Raw genomic sequence first — 19,811 nt, forward strand, 5'->3', positions numbered from 1 at the left:
TTCTTGAGATTATCTTGATATGATTTCGGGGCTTTTTTAGTGTCCCCGCGGCCCGGTCCTCGACCAGGCCTCCACCCCCAGGAAGCAGCCCGTGACATCTGACTAACACCCAGGTACCTATTTTACTGCTAGGTAACAGGGGCATAGGGTGAAAGAAACTCTGCCCATTGTTTCTCGCCGGCGCCTGGGATCGAACCCAGGACCACAGGATCACAAGTCCAGCGTGCTGTCCGCTCGGCCGACCGGCTCCCCTGTCGGCCGAGTGGGACGGGGGAGTGGGGAAATGGTTGGGGAGGACGAGGGGATGGGGGATTGAGGAATGATTAGGGAGGGGGGAATGGTGGGGAGGACTGGGGGACAGGGGAAAGATTGCTGTGACTCAGCAACTTACATGCGTTACTGAGCCACAGCAACGCGTGGCCGGGTTCAGCTAGTATAGATATACTGGCTCACAGTAGCTTTAAGCATCTCTGAATAGCATATTCAAGTACTCCTAACATTACAAAATATTTTTGGAAACCCGTTTCTTTTTTTATATGCAATAATTGGTAAGCCAGATGCAGACACAACAGTGGGCTGGAACACGAGAGCAGTCACCTAGACTTCAACTATTCCGGACCATGCATAAGCACGTTTAAATAAGCTTAAGTATGCACGTTGAAATAAGTTTCATCGTTCCTTTTTTTTTGATGGTTGAACAAATATGAACATGGTCAGCCATGTCTGGCCCTAACTGCAGTGTTTAATGCTGTATACATTTGTTTTACATTGATTTACATTCATTTGCATTTATTTTTGCACTAAATTTACAATTTACAATAAATTTACATAATTTATATTCTGTATACATATATTTACAATACAATTGGGCAGGTACATTTATACATATACTTCCCCAAAACGCTATAATTGCTAGTGACTAGAAAATTGTATAAACTCATGTATATATAAATAAAATAAGGATCAATTCAGCAAGTCTGAACTGGCAGAGAAGACTGATGTACAGCTTGATGTAATATTGTACGAGGGTATGCCTTGTGTCGATGGGCATATTTTGGAATGTATTTGGGCATTTATCTGAAGTGTAAGTGTCTGCTCGGGCACGCCTTGGAGTGTAACAGTATAATCGGGCACGCCTTGGAGTGTAACAATATAATCGGGCACGCCTTGGAGTGTAACAGTATAATCGGGCACGCCTTGGAGTGTAACAATATAATCGGGCACGCCTTGGAGTGTAACAATATAATCGGGCACGCCTTGGAGTGTAACAGTATAATCGGGCACGCCTTGGAGTGTAACAATATAATCGGGCACGCCTTGGAGTGTAACAGTATAGTCGAGCACGCCTTGGAGTGTAACAATATAATCGGGCACGCCTTGGAGTGTAACAATATAATCGGGCACGCCTTGGAGTGTAACAGTATAATCGGGCACGCCTTGGAGTGTAACAATATAATCGGGCACGCCTTGGAGTGTAACAGTATAATCGGGCACGCCTTGGAGTGTAACAGTATAATCGGGCACACCTTGGAGTGTAACAGTATAATCGGGCACACCCTGGAGTGTAGCAGTATAATCGGGCACGCCTTGGAGTGTAACAGTATAATCGGGCACGCCTTGGAGTGTAACAATATAATCGGGCACGCCTTGGAGTGTAACAGTATAATCGGGCACGCCTTGGAGTGTAACAATATAATCGGGCACGCCTTGGAGTGTAACAGTATAATCGGGCACGCCTTGGAGTGTAACAATATAATCGGGCACGCCTTGGAGTGTAACAGTATAATCGGGCACGCCTTGGAGTGTAACAGTATAATCGGGCACACCTTGGAGTGTAACAGTATAATCGGGCACACCTTGGAGTGTAGCAGTATAATCGGGCACACCTTGGAGTGTAACAGTATAATCGGGCACACCTTGGAGTGTAGCAGTATAATCGGGCACGCCTTGGAGTGTAACAGTATAATCGGGCACGCCTTGGAGTGTAACAGTATAATCGGGCACGCCTTGGAGTGTAACAGTATAATCGGGCACGCCTTGGAGTGTAACAGTATAATCGGGCACGCCTTGGAGTGTAACAGTATAATCGGGCACGCCTTGGAGTGTAACGGTATAATCGGGCACGCCTTGGAGTGTAACAGTATAATCGGGCACGCCTTGGAGTGTAACAGTATAATCGGGCACGCCTTGGAGTGTAACAGTATAATCGGGCACGCCTTGGAGTGTAACAGTATAATCGGCCACGCCTTGGAGTGTAACAGTATAATCGGGCACGCCTTGGAGTGTAACAGTATAATCGGGCACGCCTTGGAGTGTAACAGTATAATCGGGCACACCTTGGAGTGTAGCAGTATAATCGGGCACGCCTTGGAGTGTAACAGTATAATCGGGCACGCCTTGGAGTGTAACAGTATAATCGGGCACGCCTTGGAGTGTAACAGTATAATCGGGCACGCCTTGGAGTGTAACAGTATAATCGGGCACGCCTTGGAGTGTAACAGTATAATCGGGCACGCCTTGGAGTGTAACGGTATAATCGGGCACGCCTTGGAGTGTAACAGTATAATCGGGCACACCTTGGAGTGTAACAGTATAATCGGGCACGCCTTGGAGTGTAACAGTATAATCGGGCACACCTTGGAGTGTAGCAGTATGCTGGGATATGCTCGGCTTGTTTTCATCCCGCGTACCTTTGTTGACACTCTGGCGTCACTTGTGTGACGCTTTGTAACACCTGTCAGTCCTCAGTGAGTTAAGACAACACAAGAGATTATACTGTAAGCAGTAGCAGCTGGGGCAGACGTAAAGACCATGAGACATTCAGATTAACGACACACATGTTCCTTTGTACCCACAACATTCCTGGTCATGCCCACAACATACCCGGTCATGACTATATCTTGGAGGGTGGAATGTACCTCAGAATGAGCTGGAGGTCAATAATAGTTGGACGAAAGTGCAGTAATAATAGTAGGCTCTCAGAAGCACGTCTGAGAGACATACCAGAGAGCATACTGAGGAAGTTACTCGAAGCTTGCACTAAAGAGGCAAATTTTTGAGTCCCGATGGTCACATGTATAAACAGGTGGGTGGGGTCGCCATGGGTTCTCCCCAAGGTCTCCTGTTCGCCACTTTTTATATGGGTATCATAGAGGAGAGGGTCTTAGTTGACTTGACTTAAAACCTGCCATATACTGCAGGTATGTTGACGATATATTTATGCAGGTACCTGATGTCAGGCGTTTGCAGCAGGTGAAGGAGGCATTCCAGCAAAATTCCGTGTTAAGTTTCACTTACGAGATGGAGAGTGATGGGAAGCTGCCCTTTCTAGATGTAACAGTCGTGGAAAGGAACAGAGGCTTTCATACTGCAGTCTACACTAAGGAAACGAGCATAGAAATGTGCCTTAATGCCAAAAGTAACTGCCCAGACAGGTACAAGTGGAGTGTTGACAATGCTTACGTCGACTGGGCTCTCACTCACAGCTCTGGTTGGAAGCAGGTCGACGAGGAACTTTGTAGAATAAGGCAGATCCTAGTCAACAAAGGCTTCCCCTAATGGTTATGTTGGAGATGTCTTTAAAAGAATGATGACACGCCATGCAACCTTTGAAGAAACTACCAACACAACACCTGTACCTCCTATTAGATTGTTTTACTAGAACTTCTTTTCTACGGCCTATAAAGAGGAAGAAGGAGTCTTGAAAGATATTATTGAAAGGAACGTTATCCCCGCAGACACAAATCAGAAGATGCAACAAGAAGACCGTAAACTTGCTTATGAAAAATTCTCCAGATACCAAGCCAATCACCTAAGAGAGACTAACGTCGTCTATGCCTTCACATGTCCACTTGGGGACTGTCAGACCCAACGATCTTATTATATAGGCAAGACAACAACGTCTCTCTCTAGGCGATTAACAATGCACAAGCAACAAGGCTCTGTCTGGGAACATGTAATCTCCACACACAACCAGACCATCACCAGAGACATCTTGACAAGCAACACTGAAATAATCGACAGACATAACGATGGCAGGAGACTGGACATCAGCGAGGCACTACATATTAAGAAGTCTAGACCAGCAATCAACAACCAGCTAACACATAATTACCTTCTACCCACTTCAAGACCCTGAGCCAACGCAGAGACAGCATCCAATGACCCTACCTAAGGAACATAAGCTGCCCTATTGATACATTTAATACCTAATTAATACCTCTGATCCTTTTACTCATTGGTATATTTAATACCCAGTTAACACCCCCTTATTATGGCATTCATCCACCACCTCACCCAAAGAGTATATAATCCGATGTTAAACACGGTAAAATTGTCTTGTCAAGAAACATTTTTTGGCGTCAGACTGTAATAAAGTGTAAAAATGATCTTAAGAGAGTTAATTTTTCAACTGCCCTCGACAGTGAAGAAAAACAAGAAATATTGAGAAGATTCGTGTTAGAATCATGAATCTCACCCTTTCAGTCATATTCAACAACAGCAGAAATACTGCTATCAATATATATATATATATATATATATATATATATATATATATATATATATATATATATATATATATATATATATATATATATATATATATATATATATATATATATATATATATATATATATATATATATATATATATTAGTATATTTTGGTAGCAGTCTTTCCTGTAGACATATATTATTAAATATGACCGAAAAAGTAAGATTAATAATTCTAACACGAATTTTCTCAATCTTTCGTACATTTCGTTTCACTGTTGGAGGTAAATCAAAAATCAATTCTCCAAAATTCATTTTTATTTCTAGTCTGACGCGACACGAGCGCGTTTCGTAAAACTTATTACATTTTCAAAGACTTTAGTTCACAAATACACAACTGAATAGAACTTACGCATCTCCGATTTTATATCTACTTTTGAGTGAGGTGGAAGGGGTGATGTGGCATTAACACAAGACAGAACAAGATGTGGTATTAATAGGGTATTAATTTCATCAACACAAGACAGAACAAGAGTATTAATAGGGTATTAATTTCATCAACACAAGACAGAACACGAAACAATGGATATTGAATAGAAGTGTTTGTAGAAAGCCTATTGGTCCATATTTCTTGATGCTTCTATATTGGAGTGGAGTCTTGAGGTGGGTAGAATATAGTTGTGCAATAATTGGCTGTTGATTGCTGGTGTTGACTTCTTGATGTGTAGTGCCTCGCAAACGTCAAGCCGCCTGCTATCGCTGTATCTATCGATGATTTCTGTGTTGTTTACTAGGATTTCTCTGGCGATGGTTTGGTTGTGGGAAGAGATTATATGTTCCTTAATGGAGCCCTGTTGCTTATGCATCGTTAAACGCCTAGAAAGAGATGTTGTTGTCTTGCCTATATACTGGTTTTTTTGGAGCTTACAGTCCCCAAGAGGGCATTTGAAGGCATAGACGACGTTAGTCTCTTTTAAAGCGTTCTGTTTTGTGTCTGGAGAGTTTCTCATGAGTAGGCTGGCCGTTTTTCTGGTTTTATAGTAAATCGTCAGTTGTATCCTCTGATTTTTGTCTGTAGGGATAACGTTTCTATTAACGATATCTTTCAGGACCCTTTCCTCCGTTTTATGAGCTGTGGAAAAGAAGTTCCTGTAAAATAGTCTAATAGGGGGTATAGGTGTTGTGTTAGTTGTCTCTTCAGAGGTTGCATGGCTTTTCACTTTCCTTCTTATGATGTCTTCGACGAAACCATTGGACTAGGACCATTGGAGGTCCTAGTCAATAACGGCTTCTCCAATGGTTTCGTCGAAGACATCATAAGAAGGAAAGTGAAAAGCCATGCAACCTCTGAAGAGACAACTAACACAACACCTATACCCCCTATTAGACTATTTTACAGGAACTTCTTTTCCACAGCTCATAAAACGGAGGAAAGGGTCCTGAAAGATATTGTTAATAGAAACGTTATCCCTACAGACAAAAATCAGAGGATACAACTGACGATTTACTATAAAACCAGAAAAACGGCCAGCCTACTCATGAGAAACTCTCCAGACACAAAACAGAACGCTTTAAAAGAGACTAACGTCGTCTATGCCTTCAAATGCCCTCTTGGGGACTGTAAGCTCCCAAAAATCCCAGTATATAGGCAAGACAACAACATCTCTTTCTAGGCGTTTAACGATGCATAAGCAACAGGGCTCCATTAAGGAACATATAATCTCTTCCCACAACCAAACCATCGCCAGAGAAATCCTAGTAAACAACACAGAAATCATCGATAGATACAGCGATAGCAGGCGGCTTGATGTTTGCGAGGCACTACACATCAAGAAGTCAACACCAGCAATCAACAGCCAATTATTGCACAACTATATTCTACCCACCTCAAGACTCCACTCCAATATAGAAGCATCAAGAAATATGGACCAATAGGCTTTCTACAAACACTTCTATTCAATATCCATTGTTTCGTGTTCTGTCTTGTGTTGATGAAATTAATACCCTATTAATGCTCTTGTTCTGTCTTGTGTTGATGAAATTAATACCCTATTAATACCACATCTTGTTTTGTCTTGTGTTAATGCCACATCACCCCTTCCACCTCACTCAAAAGTAGATATAAAATCGGAGATGCGTAAGTTCTATTCAGTTGTGTATTTGTGAACTAAAGTCTTTGAAAATGTAATAAGTTTTACGAAACGCGCTCGTGTCGCGTCAGACTAGAAATAAAAATGAATTTTGGAGAATTGATTTTTGATTTACCTCCAACAGTGAAACGAAATGTACGAAAGATTGAGAAAATTCGTGTTAGAATTATTAATCTTACTTTTTCGGTCATATTTAATAATATATATATATATATATATATATATATATATATATATATATATATATATATATATATATATATATATATATAAAGTGTAATTGGCCTGTTATGTTGAACATTGTCTTCTGTGTTGGCATCGTTATGTTCTGGTCTTGTCCTTACTCTCATGGTGGGTAGAGTAAATAGTTCCGTGATTTGGGTGTTCATGGTAGGTTGTTCTATTCTTATGTGAATTGCTTCAAGAATTTAAATCTTCTTGCATCTTGGGTTTTGTCTATTATACAGGTATTTATGTTCAACATTTCTCTTGTTAGGGTGATGTCATGGGCTTGTCTCATGTGATTCCTGGGGGCCCACCGGATTGAAAATGGCATGTCAAACGCCTCGTCAGCTTGGTCGACGTCATACCTATGTACTTAGATTGAAGGTTACATCCTTCGTGGGGGCAAGTGTACATGTATACAACGCTTGACTGCTGTAGAGGGTTTTCCGTCGACTTTGGGCTGTTTTTGATAAGGAGTTCGGAAGTCCTCTTGGTTTTGTAGAATATTATCAGGTTCATGTTTTGGTTAGGAGTAGTGCTTTTTACTCCTTTACGGATTATTTCTTTCAACTCTTTTCTTTTCTGAAAGAAATAATCCGTAAAGGAGTAAAAAGTATTACTATATATATATATATATTTATATATATATATATATATATATATATATATATATATATATATATATATATATATATATATATATATATATATATATATATATATATATATATATATATATATATATATATATACTTAACTCTCGTGTTTAGGAGAGTTGTGCCTTAAGCAGAGACACTGTGTCTTCCCATATTAACAGGGACTTGATGAAATTAACGTATAAATGACCCCTCACTTGCTCTGGTGCTCTTGGGAGGTGTTGATCTTTGGGGTATTTAAATACTCCGAAATTACCATCTCTTTTAAGGGTCTGAGCGGGTGGTGGAGCGGGTTAAGGCGTACCTGTTATGCCAGTTGCTGGAAGGCTTCTGTGCTGGCTAGGGTTCGAGTCTCCTGGTGGGAAAGTGTTCTAAAGTTGTATATATATATATATATATATATATATATATATATATATATATATATATATATATATATATATATATATATATATATATGTATATATATATATATATATATATATATATATATATATATATATGTATATATATACATATATATATATATATATATATATATATATATATATATATATATATATAATATATATATATATATATATATATATATATATATATATATATATATATATATATATATATATGTGTGTGTATATCACGAAAATAAACACGTGATTAAAAATGTGACAATGTCAGACCACGGAGGAAAAATGAAACAGGAATTTCCTTAAGTACTTTCGTATATTAATACATCTTCAGAAGGAGTGAAGATGGAGTGGCTCCTTCTGAATATGTATTAATATACGAAAGTTCTTAAGGAAATTCCTGTTTCATTTTTCCTCCGTGGTCTGACATTGTCATATATATATATATATATATATATATATATATATATATATATATATATATATATATATATATATATATATATATATATATATATATGTCGTACCTAGTAGCCAGAACTCACTTCTCAGCCTACTATTCAAGGCCCGATTTGCCTAGGGTTATCGTCACATTAGATTAGAAGAGATTATCGTCACAATATATATATATATATATATATATATATATATATATATATATATATATATATATATATATATATATATATATATATATATATGTATGTATATATATATATTGTGACGATAATCTCTTTCAAAAGAGATTGAGCCTGCTCTTCCCTACATATTTACGTCTTTCAAGTGCAAGGTACTATATTGAAGATACGTCCACCAGTATCACCAAACGTTTTGCCCAGAAAGCAAAGCGTACCAAGCACAACTCGACACACCGGCTACCGCCCGCCGTCAACCAGCAAACTGCTCATTCTCCGCCTGCCTGTTGCTGATTGGCTGGTGTCTCGCCGCACCTGCACTCACGCCACCCCATGAGTCGACGTCTGGGCCAGCTGCACGCCGACTCCTCAGAATATCTCTGTGCTCCATGGAGTTGACATCTCTCTATTAGTAGACTAAGCCCTGGCTGTCGTGTACTAAGGGAGGTGGCAGCTTGAAGCCAGTATTCCCAGCACCTCACTTATTTGATTTATTTTAACTTGCACTTACTTGTCTTAGAGTAACTTTTCATTGCCCGTAATTATTCATGTTGTTTTGTTTGTTGACTTGTTTTGAATTTTACGAGATTGTCTTTATTCATATCTTGTTTTCTAGAGTAATTAAAATTTCATTGTTTATACTTTGTGTTTTGTGTGTCTTCCCATTACCTTACCACAGACAAAAGGACAAACTTCTCTTTTTTTTTTGTTATGTGACGAAGCCCTGCCCCCAGCTTTTGAAACAGCCGAACACCAACGCTTTACCGTCACATTACATGGGGGCCTGTCCACGGAGCTTCACTCAGGTACTGGTACCAGATCGTAAATTTGTAGTAAGGGTTTTTGGCTTTGGTAAAGTAACTTTTCACTGTTTTCAATATTCAATTTTATTTTCATATGGTGCTGTGTGTATTGTGCATTCCGAGAGTAGCATATGGTGAAGGTGAGACAACTTTGGATTACGTGGTGACTGTAGGCCTCAGTCATTCTCTTAATTGGTCATCTCTCCCTCCGTGTTATTACTCGTGTTTACCATCTTTTGTCCCAAGGATATTTCTCATATTTTCGGCAGATCATCATATTGGTACCCTGGTACTGTGGTCTGTCCCCGGGTCAAGTGCACCTAATCTTCTGCAATCCGACGGTAGGAGGATAAAGAGGGTCATAGTTCCTCTTGCATGAACTTTAGTTGCTGAATTGAGACCTCAGCAGCAGTTCTCGTCACCAGTTGACACCTCGCACCCCTACACGTCGGTCAGAGATGATGATATTTACATTGGTAGGGAATTAGCCTTCTTTTTCAGAGCACAAAAGTTCGCTAATTCTGTAAGTATCATATTAATTTCAGTGGGAAAAACTTGCTTATGTCCTATAGAGACTTGGCAAGGTATGCCTACATTCTTGGACTACCTAATTCACTTTTGAGGTAATTAACTGTTTCATTTGTTTTAGAAACTCAGTTTCGCTTGTTTAGTAGGATTTTCTTGCCCTTATCCTCTTACATGAGTACCGGGTACAAGATTTCCTGCGACCTTGATTTATTAATCATTTATCATCTTGAAATTAACATTAATTGTTAACGATTCCACAGGATAGGTACCAGTTGCCACGTTGTCCTGTTTCTGACATTCACTATATCACAACAGTATATTCGTTGTGCATTTATTTGCTAATTTCACCATGTTTCGTCTCCAAGCTTTCCGTGCAGATCCAGCAGGTGAAATAGGAACCTTAAGTCGTGCCAAGAGGACTGAATTACAAACTCTTGCACATGAGTATCAACTAGAAGTTCCCTACCAAGCCAACAAAAATGAATTACATAACCTGTTACTGGATCATCTCTTAGAGGAAGGTAAGATAGACTCTGAAACTTACTTTATTGCAGATAAAACTGATTTGGCAACGATGAAACTCAAAATAGAGCTTGCCAAGATCGAACGCGAACAACAAAGAGAAGCTCTACAACTGAGGAAAGAGGAAGCCGCCTTGAGGAAAGAAGAACAAGAACGTGAGATTGCAATACTCCGTGAGCGGGAACGAATACAGCTTGAAACAAAACAACGCCAATTAGAGATGCAACGCGAGCATGACAAACAACAAGCAACTCTGGCTATGGAATGTCGTCAACAAGAATTCGCGTTGGAAACTACACACCTCGCTCAACGCCAGCAAGCTACCGCCAGTCTTCCTGTCAGTTTCAATATCTCACATGCAAGTAAGTTAATGCCACCATTCGTAGAGACAGAAGTTGATGTATTTTTTACCACCTTTGAGACCCTTGCTAATCAACTAAGTTGGCCTGTCGACCAATGGGCATCCCTTCTCAGAGTACATCTCACAGGTAGAGCTCCAGTTACACTCAGTACTTTGGCGACTGAGAATGACTACCAGACTCTGAAACAAGCAGTGTTGGACGCCTACCTTCTCTCCACCGAAAGCTATCGAAGGAAATTCCGTGACCACCTGAAGGCAAGTACCACTACCTTTCTCGAATTTGCTAATACCAAAAGGAGATATTTTATGAAATGGCTGGAAGCAGCACATGTCTCTACCTTTGCAGAACTCGTCAACCTCATGCTGGTTGAAGAATTCTTGAGGCGTGTGCCGCCTCCTGTCCGTTTATATTTAGCAGATAAAGAAGAGACCGACTACCTAAAATGTGCTAAGTCGGCTGACACTTACAGCCTCATCCACCGGCTGACACCAGAACCATCTTCCAGTAAGAAGTCTTGGTACAGTTACGAGAAAGTGAGTACCGATCAAGCTGGCTCGCAATTGTACTGTAAGTATTGTAGACTCTATGGACATACCATAGATAAATGTGGTAAGTCTCAATACAAAGGAAATACTGAATCCACTAAACCCAAACAGACTCCTCCTAAGTCCGGTAAGCCTGTGATGAATGTTGGTGTTCATGTTAATGATCTTTCTCTTTTCAGTAAACACCTGTATACTGGAACTGTCTCTACCAACGGTTCAAATCCGGAGGGACGTTTCAAACTGAAGATCTTGAGGGACACAGCGGCTCTTCAATCAATTATTTTGAAATCAGCTGTGCCCAATATCGCCTACACCGGAGAAACTGTCTTCATCACTGACCTCACTGCTACCACTCCTTATCCTCTCGCCAGAGTCCACCTGGATTGTCCCTTCGTGACCGGAGAAGTCCAAGTCGCCATCAGGGAAAAGCCTTTTCCCATGCCTGGAGTGCAACTTCTCCTGGGCAACGACTTGGCAGAAGACCTGCAACCGACCAACCTGATCGTCATGGACAAACCCCAGGTGTGTACCTCTGTAATGGATAATCCCATCTTTGAGTATGTTCCAGCAAAGGTTCAAGAGAGTGATGAAGTTTCTCCTCTGGTTTTAGTGACCACCCGTGCACAAGCTGCACGACCACAGCCAGCTGACTCTACTACTACCGCTGTCCCTCAAGACCCTCAGAAACTACCCCCGAATCTGACCAAGTTGGAGTTCCATAAGTTACAGAGGGAAGATCTTACCTTGACACCATTATTTTTCCAGGCTGAGACTCAACCTGACAGTATTCCTGGGTTCTTCCTAGAGAACGAGTTGCTCTACCGCAGATATAGACCCAGTAAACTGAAGGAGGAGGACGATTGGGCCAACGTCGAACAACTAGTGATTCCTGCCAGCCTGCGGCCCACTATTCTACACCTGGCCCACGGAGCACTCTCACACTACGGATTTAACAAGACCTACCATGGAATCCGTCAAGACTACTACTGGCCAGGTATGGTAAATAGCGTCAAACAGTACGTCAAACAGTGTCATACATGTCAGCTGGCAGGTAAACCGAACATCTCTATCCCCAGAGCACCACTGATTCCCATACAGGTGCCTGCGGAACCTTTCCACAGACTTATTATAGACTGTGTTGGTCCTTTACCTCGGACCAGTTCAGGTAACGCCTATATCTTAACCATCCTGTGTCCTACCACCAGATTCCCCATAGCAGTTCCAGTAAAGAACATTACGGCTGCTACGGTTGTGAAACATTTATTGAAGATCTTCACCCAGTATGGATTTCCAAGGGAGGTTCAGAGCGACTGTGGCACCAACTTCACCAGTGATCTCTTCAAGAGGACACTGGAAGAGTTCAACATCAAACAGGTACTGTCCAGCCCCTATCATCCTGCTTCACAGGGTTCTCTTGAGCATAGTCATCGGACTATTAAAGCACTCCTGAAGAAGTTTTGTAATGAAACCTCTAAGGATTGGGATAAGCAAATTGACCTGATAATGTGCATCTATAGAAGTCTTCCCAATGAGTCTCTAGGAGTATCTCCTTATGAGATGCTCTACGGACGTAAGTGCCGTACTCCTCTCAAAGCTTTCAAAGACTCTCTACGTGATGCCACCTTCAGTGAGCATCAGAATACAATACAATACAATACAATTTTATTTAGGTAAGGTACATACATACAATAAATATTTACAAGGATTGTTTGACTTATAGGTAGAGCTAGTACATACAATGCCTAAAGCCACTATTACGCAAAGCGTTTCGGGCATGATAAACTTAAATGATAAGCTTAATACTAATTGAGCATAATGAGTAGAATGAAAACAAGAAATGAAAACATAGATGAAAAAGCAGCACAAATACAATTATGTCGACAAACAGCGCTCTTTAAAGAAAAAAACAGACATTGGTTGACAATAGAAGGGTAAGGTAGGTTAAAGGGAATTTATTAGGTATAGCTTCGCTTTTAACTTAAACTGCTTGAGAGAGGTACAGTCTTTAACATGGTTGGGAAGGTCATTCCACATTCTGGGCCCCTTGATTTGTAGAGCATTTCTAGTTTGATTAAGTCGTACTCTAGGAATATCAAAACTGTATTTATTTCTGGTGTGATGCTCATGGGTTCTGTTACAACCTTCTATGAAGCTTTTGAGATCAGGATTGGCATTATAGTTTAGCGTTTTATATATGTATAATACACATGAGAGAATGTGCAGTGACTTAATGTCTAACATATTCAGAGATTTAAGTAGGGGTACCGAGTGATGTCTGGGGCCAGAATTGGATATTGTCCTAATAGCAGCTTTGTGTTGAGAAATTAGAGGACGTAAGTGATTTTGGGTAGTAGAGCCCCAAGCACAAATACCATAGTTGAGATATGGATAGATAAGGGAGTAATAGAGTGTCACCAGGGCAGGGCGTGGTACATAATATCTGATCTTAGAAAGAATGCCCACAGTTTTTGAAACTTTTTTTGATATGTTTAGAATGTGTCCCTGGAAATTAAGCTTGTGGTCAATGAGAATGCCAAGGAATTTGCCATCTAATTTGTTACAAATTTGGGTATTGTTTATTTTGAGATTTATTTGATTAGAGGATTTATTGCCAAACAGAATATAAAAGGTTTTGTCAATGTTAAGGGTGAGTTTGTTGGCAGTTAGCCACAGATGGACTTTATTTAGCTCAGTATTTACTGTGGCATTTAGAGCAAGGGGATCAGGACTGGAGTAAATGAAGGTTGTGTCGTCAGCAAATAGAATTGGTTTGAGGTGTTGGGAGGCATTTGGAAGGTCATTAATGTAGATGAGAAAGAGGAGAGGGCCAAGTATGCTGCCCTGGGGAACACCAATGTTGATGGGTAGGGTGGGAGAAACTGTATTATTCACAGAAACATATTGGAGCCTGTCAGTAAGGTAGGATTTGAGGTATTGTAGGGAGTGTCCTCTGACTCCATAATGATGTAATTTAAGAAGAAGGTTTTGGTGGTTGACAGTGTCAAAAGCTTTACGCAGGTCCACAAACAACCCAACAGAGAACTCATTTTTATCAAGAGCTGTATGAATCGAGTTAAGCATACTAATAAGTGCATCGTTAGTGCTTTTTTTGGGTCTGAAGCCATATTGGCAAGGGCTAAGTATATTGAGTTTGGCTAGATATGAGTAAAGCTGCTTATAGATTAGTTTTTCAAAAATTTTTGACAAGTTTGGCAGGATAGATATAGGTCTGTAGTTGTTAACATCTGTGAGATTACCACATTTGTGGACAGGCGTTACTCTCGCTTTTTTTAGAATATCTGGGAAGGTTTGGAGTTCAAGTGACTTGTTGAAGAGCAAGGCAATAGCAGGGGCTAAAGATCTGGAGGCTTTTTTGTAAATGTACCCCAGTTTCTTCAAAACCTACAACACATTCTAGAGAGGGTACACAGTTTTGCCAACGATAATCTATTGAAAGCACAGGAGAGAATGAAGGCTCATTACGACCAGACCAGCAAAGTAAGGAAATTTAAACCGGGAGACTTCGTACTTGCCTATTTCCCTATCCCAGGTTCTCCTTTGCAAAAGAGGTTTTCAGGACCCTACCGCAACAAGGAGTGCAGAAACAACCACAACTACTCTCTAGAAACTCCAGATAGGCGGCGGAAGACCCAGTTGTGCCACGTCAACCTCCTGAAGCTATATAACGGTACTCCTCCCACTGTAATGATAACATATTCTTCCTTTAAAGAGCCATACATCCACAGTGAGACCTTCCCTGCTTCTCCTCCCGAAAGCACTGAAACGGAGTCAGCGCTTTCCAATTCGGAAATCCTAACTGATCTTCATAATTATTTTCAGGACAATCATAGTGCACCTCTCATCAAAATCTTCAAAGAACATCAGGAGTTGTTCCGAGATGATCCACAAGAGTGTAATGTAACTCAGCACGACATCCAACTGCTCCCTGACACCCGGCCGATTCATCAACCCTTCTACCGAATCAGCCCTAGCAAGAAGGAAGTCATGCGTGCTGAGATGCAGTACCTCTTGGATCATGGACTGGCTACACCTTGTGAGTCCCCCTGGGCCTCACCCTGTATCTTGGTGCCAAAACCCCAAGGTAAGGTTAGACTTTGCACGGACTACCGTAAATTAAATAATGTGACTGTCAAGGATGCATACCCCTTGCCACGGATAGATGACATTCTTGACGTCATTGGTAATGCCCAGTACTTGTCCCAAGTGGACTTGCTCAAGGGGTATTACCAAGTGTGTCTAACAGAGCGAGCCAAAGAAATATCTGCCTTTATCACTCCCTTTGGACTTTTCAGATATGAACGCCTTCCTTTCGGACTATGTAATGCCCCGGCCACCTTTCAGAGAGCTGTCAACCGCGTCATCCAGGGCTTGGATAACACCTACGCCTATTTGGATGATATCGTTGTAGCATCCAACACCTGGAGCGAACATCTGCTCCAGCTGCAACGAGTGTTCGCCAAGCTCCTGACAGCCGGCCTCACCATCAACCTGGGCAAGTCCACCTTTCCCAAAGGTAAAGTGCGTTATCTGGGTCATGTAATTGGGAGTGGCAGCCTAGCTCCGTTAAACACACACACTCAAGCCATCCAGCATTATCCACAGCCTACCACCAGGAAGCAGCTCCTGCGCTTCCTTGGTCTTGCCTCCTACTACCGTAGGTTTGTGAAAAATTTTTAGTACCGTAGCAACACCATTAATTACTTTAACCAGTCCCAAGCAACGGTATAACTGGACCATGCAGCAAACCGTTGCTTTCGAACAACTCAAATTCCTCCTCTGTTCTAATCTTATTCTCGCCTCGCCAGATATCACCAAGCCTTTCATCCTTCATGTCGACGTCAGTGGTACCGGCATCGGGGGTGTCCTGATGCAGCAACGAGGCGAGGAGGTTCTGCCTGTCAGCTACTACAACTACAAGTTGAAACCCCACCAGAGGAACTACAGCACTATCGAGAAGGAGCTACTCTCCATCGTCCTCAATCTCCAGCACTTTGCTCCATACCTACAAGGTGCCAGGTCTACCACCATCTTCTCAGACCACAATCCTCTCCGCTTCTTACATCAAGGCCAATTCAATAACCAACGTCTTCTACGATGGGCTTTATATCTGCAAAATTTCAACCTGGAGATCCGCTATATCAAGGGTTCTGACAACATCATAGCCGACGCCCTCTCCAGAGTCTATGAAGTAGAAGCAACTCCAACTATCACTCCACCACATGAAGACGTAACTTCTTCCAGAACCGCAGGCTTCGGGGGAGAGTTGTGACGATAATCTCTTTCAAGAGAGATTGAGCCTGCTCTTCCCTACATATTTACGTCTTTCAAGTGCAAGATACTATATTGAAGATACGTCCACCAGTATCACCAAACGTTTTGCCCAGGAAGCAAAGCGTACCAAGCACAACCCGACACACCGGCTACCGCCCGCCGTCAACCAGCAAACTGCTCATTCTCTGCCTGCCTGTTGCTGATTGGCTGGTGTCTCGCCGCACCTGCACTCACGCCACCCCATGAGTCGACGTCTGGGCCAGCAGCACGCCGACTCCTCAGAATATCTCTGTGCTCCATGGAGTTGACATCTCTCTATTAGTAGACTAAGCCCTGGCTGTCGTGTACGAAAGGAGGTGGCAGCTTGAAGCCAGTATTCCCAGCACCTCACTTATTTGATTTATTTTAACTTGCACTACTTGTCTTAGAGTAACTTTTCATTGCCAGTAATTATTCATGTTGTTTTGTTTGTTGACTTGTTTTGAATTTTACGAGATTGTCTTTATTCATATCTTGTTTTCTAGAGTAATTAAAATTTCATTGTTTATACTTTGTGTTTTGTGTGTCTTCCCATTACCTTACCACAGACAAAAGGACAAACTTCTCTTTTTTTTTTGTTATATGACGAGGCCCTGCCCCCAGATTTTGAAACAGCTGAACACCAACGCTTTACCATCACTATATATATATATATATATATATATATATATATATATATATATATTATTAAATATGACCGAAAAAGTAAGATTAATAATTCTAACACGAATTTTCTCAATCTTTCGTACATTACGCTTCACTGTTGGAGGTAAATAAAAAATCACTTCTCCAAAATTCATTTTTATTTCTAGTCTGACGCGACACGGGCGCGTTTCGTAAAACTTATTACATTTTCAAAGACTTCACAAATACACAACTGATTAGAACTAGCGTTTCCCTGATTTTATATCTACATTTGAGTGAGGTGGGAAGGGTGATGTGGCATTACATTTGAGTGAGGTGGGAAGGGTGATGTGGCATTAACACAAGACAGAACACTAGAGGATATTAATAGGGTATTAAAAGTATCAACACAAGACAGAACAGAAACAATGGGTATTGAATAGAAGTGTTTGTAGAAAGCCTATTGGTCCATATTTCTTGATGCTTCTATATTGGAGCGGAGTCTTGAGGTGGGTAGAATATAGTTGTGCAATAATTGGCTGTTGATTGCTGGTGTTGACTTCTTGATGTGCAGTGCCTCGCAAACGTCAAGCCGCCTGCTATCGCTGTATCTATCGATGATTTCTGTGTTGTTTACTAGGATTTCTCTGGCGATGGTTTGGTTATGGGAAGAGATTATATGTTCCTTAATGGAGCCCTGTTGTTTATGCATCGTTAAACGCCTAGAAAGAGATGTTGTTGTCTTGCCTATATACTGGGTTTTTTGGAGCTTACAGTCCCCAAGTGGGCATTTGAAGGCATAGACGACGTTAGTCTCTTTTAAAGCGTTCTGTTTTGTGTCTGGAGAGTTTCTCATGAGTAGGCTGGCCGTTTTCCTGGTTTTATAGTAAATCGTCAGTTGTATCCTCTGATTTTTGTCTGTAGGGATAACGTTTCTATTAACAATATCTTTCAGGACCCTTTCCTCTGTTTTATGAGCTGTGGAAAAGAAGTTCCTGTAAAATAGTCTAATAGGGGGTATAGGTGTTGTGTTAGTTGTCTCTTCGGAGGTTGCATGGCTTTTCACTTTCCTTCTTATGATGTCTTCGATGAAACCATTGGAGAAGCCGTTATTGACTAGGACCTGCCTTACCCTACAGAGTTCTTCGTCGACTTGCTTCCATTCCGAGCTGTGGCTGAGAGCACGGTCGACGTATGCGTTAACAACACTCCTCTTGTACCTGTCAGGGCAGTCGCTGTTGGCATTTAGGCACATTCCTATGTTTGTTTCCTTTGTGTAGACTGCAGTGTGGAAACCTCCGCCCTTTTCCATGACTGTTACATCTAGAAAAGGCAGCTTCCCATCCTTTTCCGTCTCGTAAGTGAAACGCAGCACGGAACTCTGCTCAAATGCCTCCTTCAGCTCCTGCAGATGCCTGACATCAGGTACCTGTGTAAAAATGTCGTCAACATACCTGCAGTATATGGCCGGAACCTGCAGAAGGAGGAAAGAATCGAGGCAACTACAGAAGCACCATACTGTCCCCCGAGCTTAAAGCGGCAGCTAAAAGCCTTCGTGAGAACAAGGAGATAGTTGTCAGGAGAGGTGACAAGTCGCCAATATATGTCATTCTTAAAAAAGACGAATATCTGGCGAAAATGAACATCATACTCTCTGACCAAACTAAGTTCCAAAGGGTAACGAAGGACACTACAGCCGAATTAAAAGCAAAGGTCAACAAACTGATCGAAACTGTGAACGCCAAGAAATCCGGACTCCACCTGCCAAAGATCATTGGGGAATATAAACCTGGATATGCGTATGGAAATGTCAAGACGCACAAGCCTGGAAACCCACTTCGGCCAATCATTAGCCAGATACCCACACCCACGTACAGACTGGCGAAGCGACTCAACGGCCTGCTGACTCCTTATGTTCCTTGCGCCTTCAGCCTGAAGTCTCCAAAGGAATTTGTGGACTTACTGCGGGGCGCACGGGCCACAGGGATAAGAGCCTCGTTGGACGTAGAATCGCTGTTTACCAACGTACCTGTGGACGAGACAATCGGAATGATAGCCGACAGAGTGTATCGTGATCCAGCCTGTACTCCTCTTGACATGCCAGAAAGTATTCTGAGGAAACTACTCCAAGCTTGTACTAAAGAGGCACCCTTCTTGAGCCCGGATGGGCACATGTATAAGCAAGTAGATGGGGTCGCCATGGGTTCTCCCCTAGGTGTCCTGTTTGCAAACTTCTACATGGGTACCATCGAGCAAAAAGTCTTAGTCGACATGAACTTGAAACCGGCCATATACTGCAGGTATGTTGACGACATTTTTACACAGGTACCTGATGTCAGGCATCTGCAGGAGCTGAAGGAGGCATTTGAGCAGAGTTCCGTGCTGCGTTTCACTTACGAGACGGAAAAGGATGGGAAGCTGCCTTTTCTAGATGTAACAGTCATGGAAAAGGGCGGAGGTTTCCACACTGCAGTCTACACAAAGGAAACAAACATAGGAATGTGCCTAAATGCCAACAGCGACTGCCCTG

General features: G+C 41.6%; 1 protein-coding gene across 1 annotated transcript; it reads right to left on the bottom strand.

Annotated features, from left to right (window-relative positions):
• Positions 1-963: 963 nt before the first annotated feature.
• On the bottom strand, positions 964-3,013 carry LOC138357940 (mucin-22-like). Its single transcript, XM_069315120.1, has 2 exons — positions 3,004-3,013; positions 964-2,606 (listed from the first exon to the last, which is right to left on the bottom strand). The coding sequence occupies exons 1-2, from the start codon at positions 3,011-3,013 to the stop codon at positions 964-966; spliced, it is 1,653 nt and encodes a 550-aa protein (XP_069171221.1).
• Between the last annotated feature and the right edge of the window lie 16,798 nt (positions 3,014-19,811).

The sequence above is a fragment of the Procambarus clarkii genome, chromosome 80, assembly GCF_040958095.1.
Source record: "Procambarus clarkii isolate CNS0578487 chromosome 80, FALCON_Pclarkii_2.0, whole genome shotgun sequence".
In the NCBI taxonomy this organism is placed as follows: domain Eukaryota; kingdom Metazoa; phylum Arthropoda; class Malacostraca; order Decapoda; family Cambaridae; genus Procambarus; species Procambarus clarkii.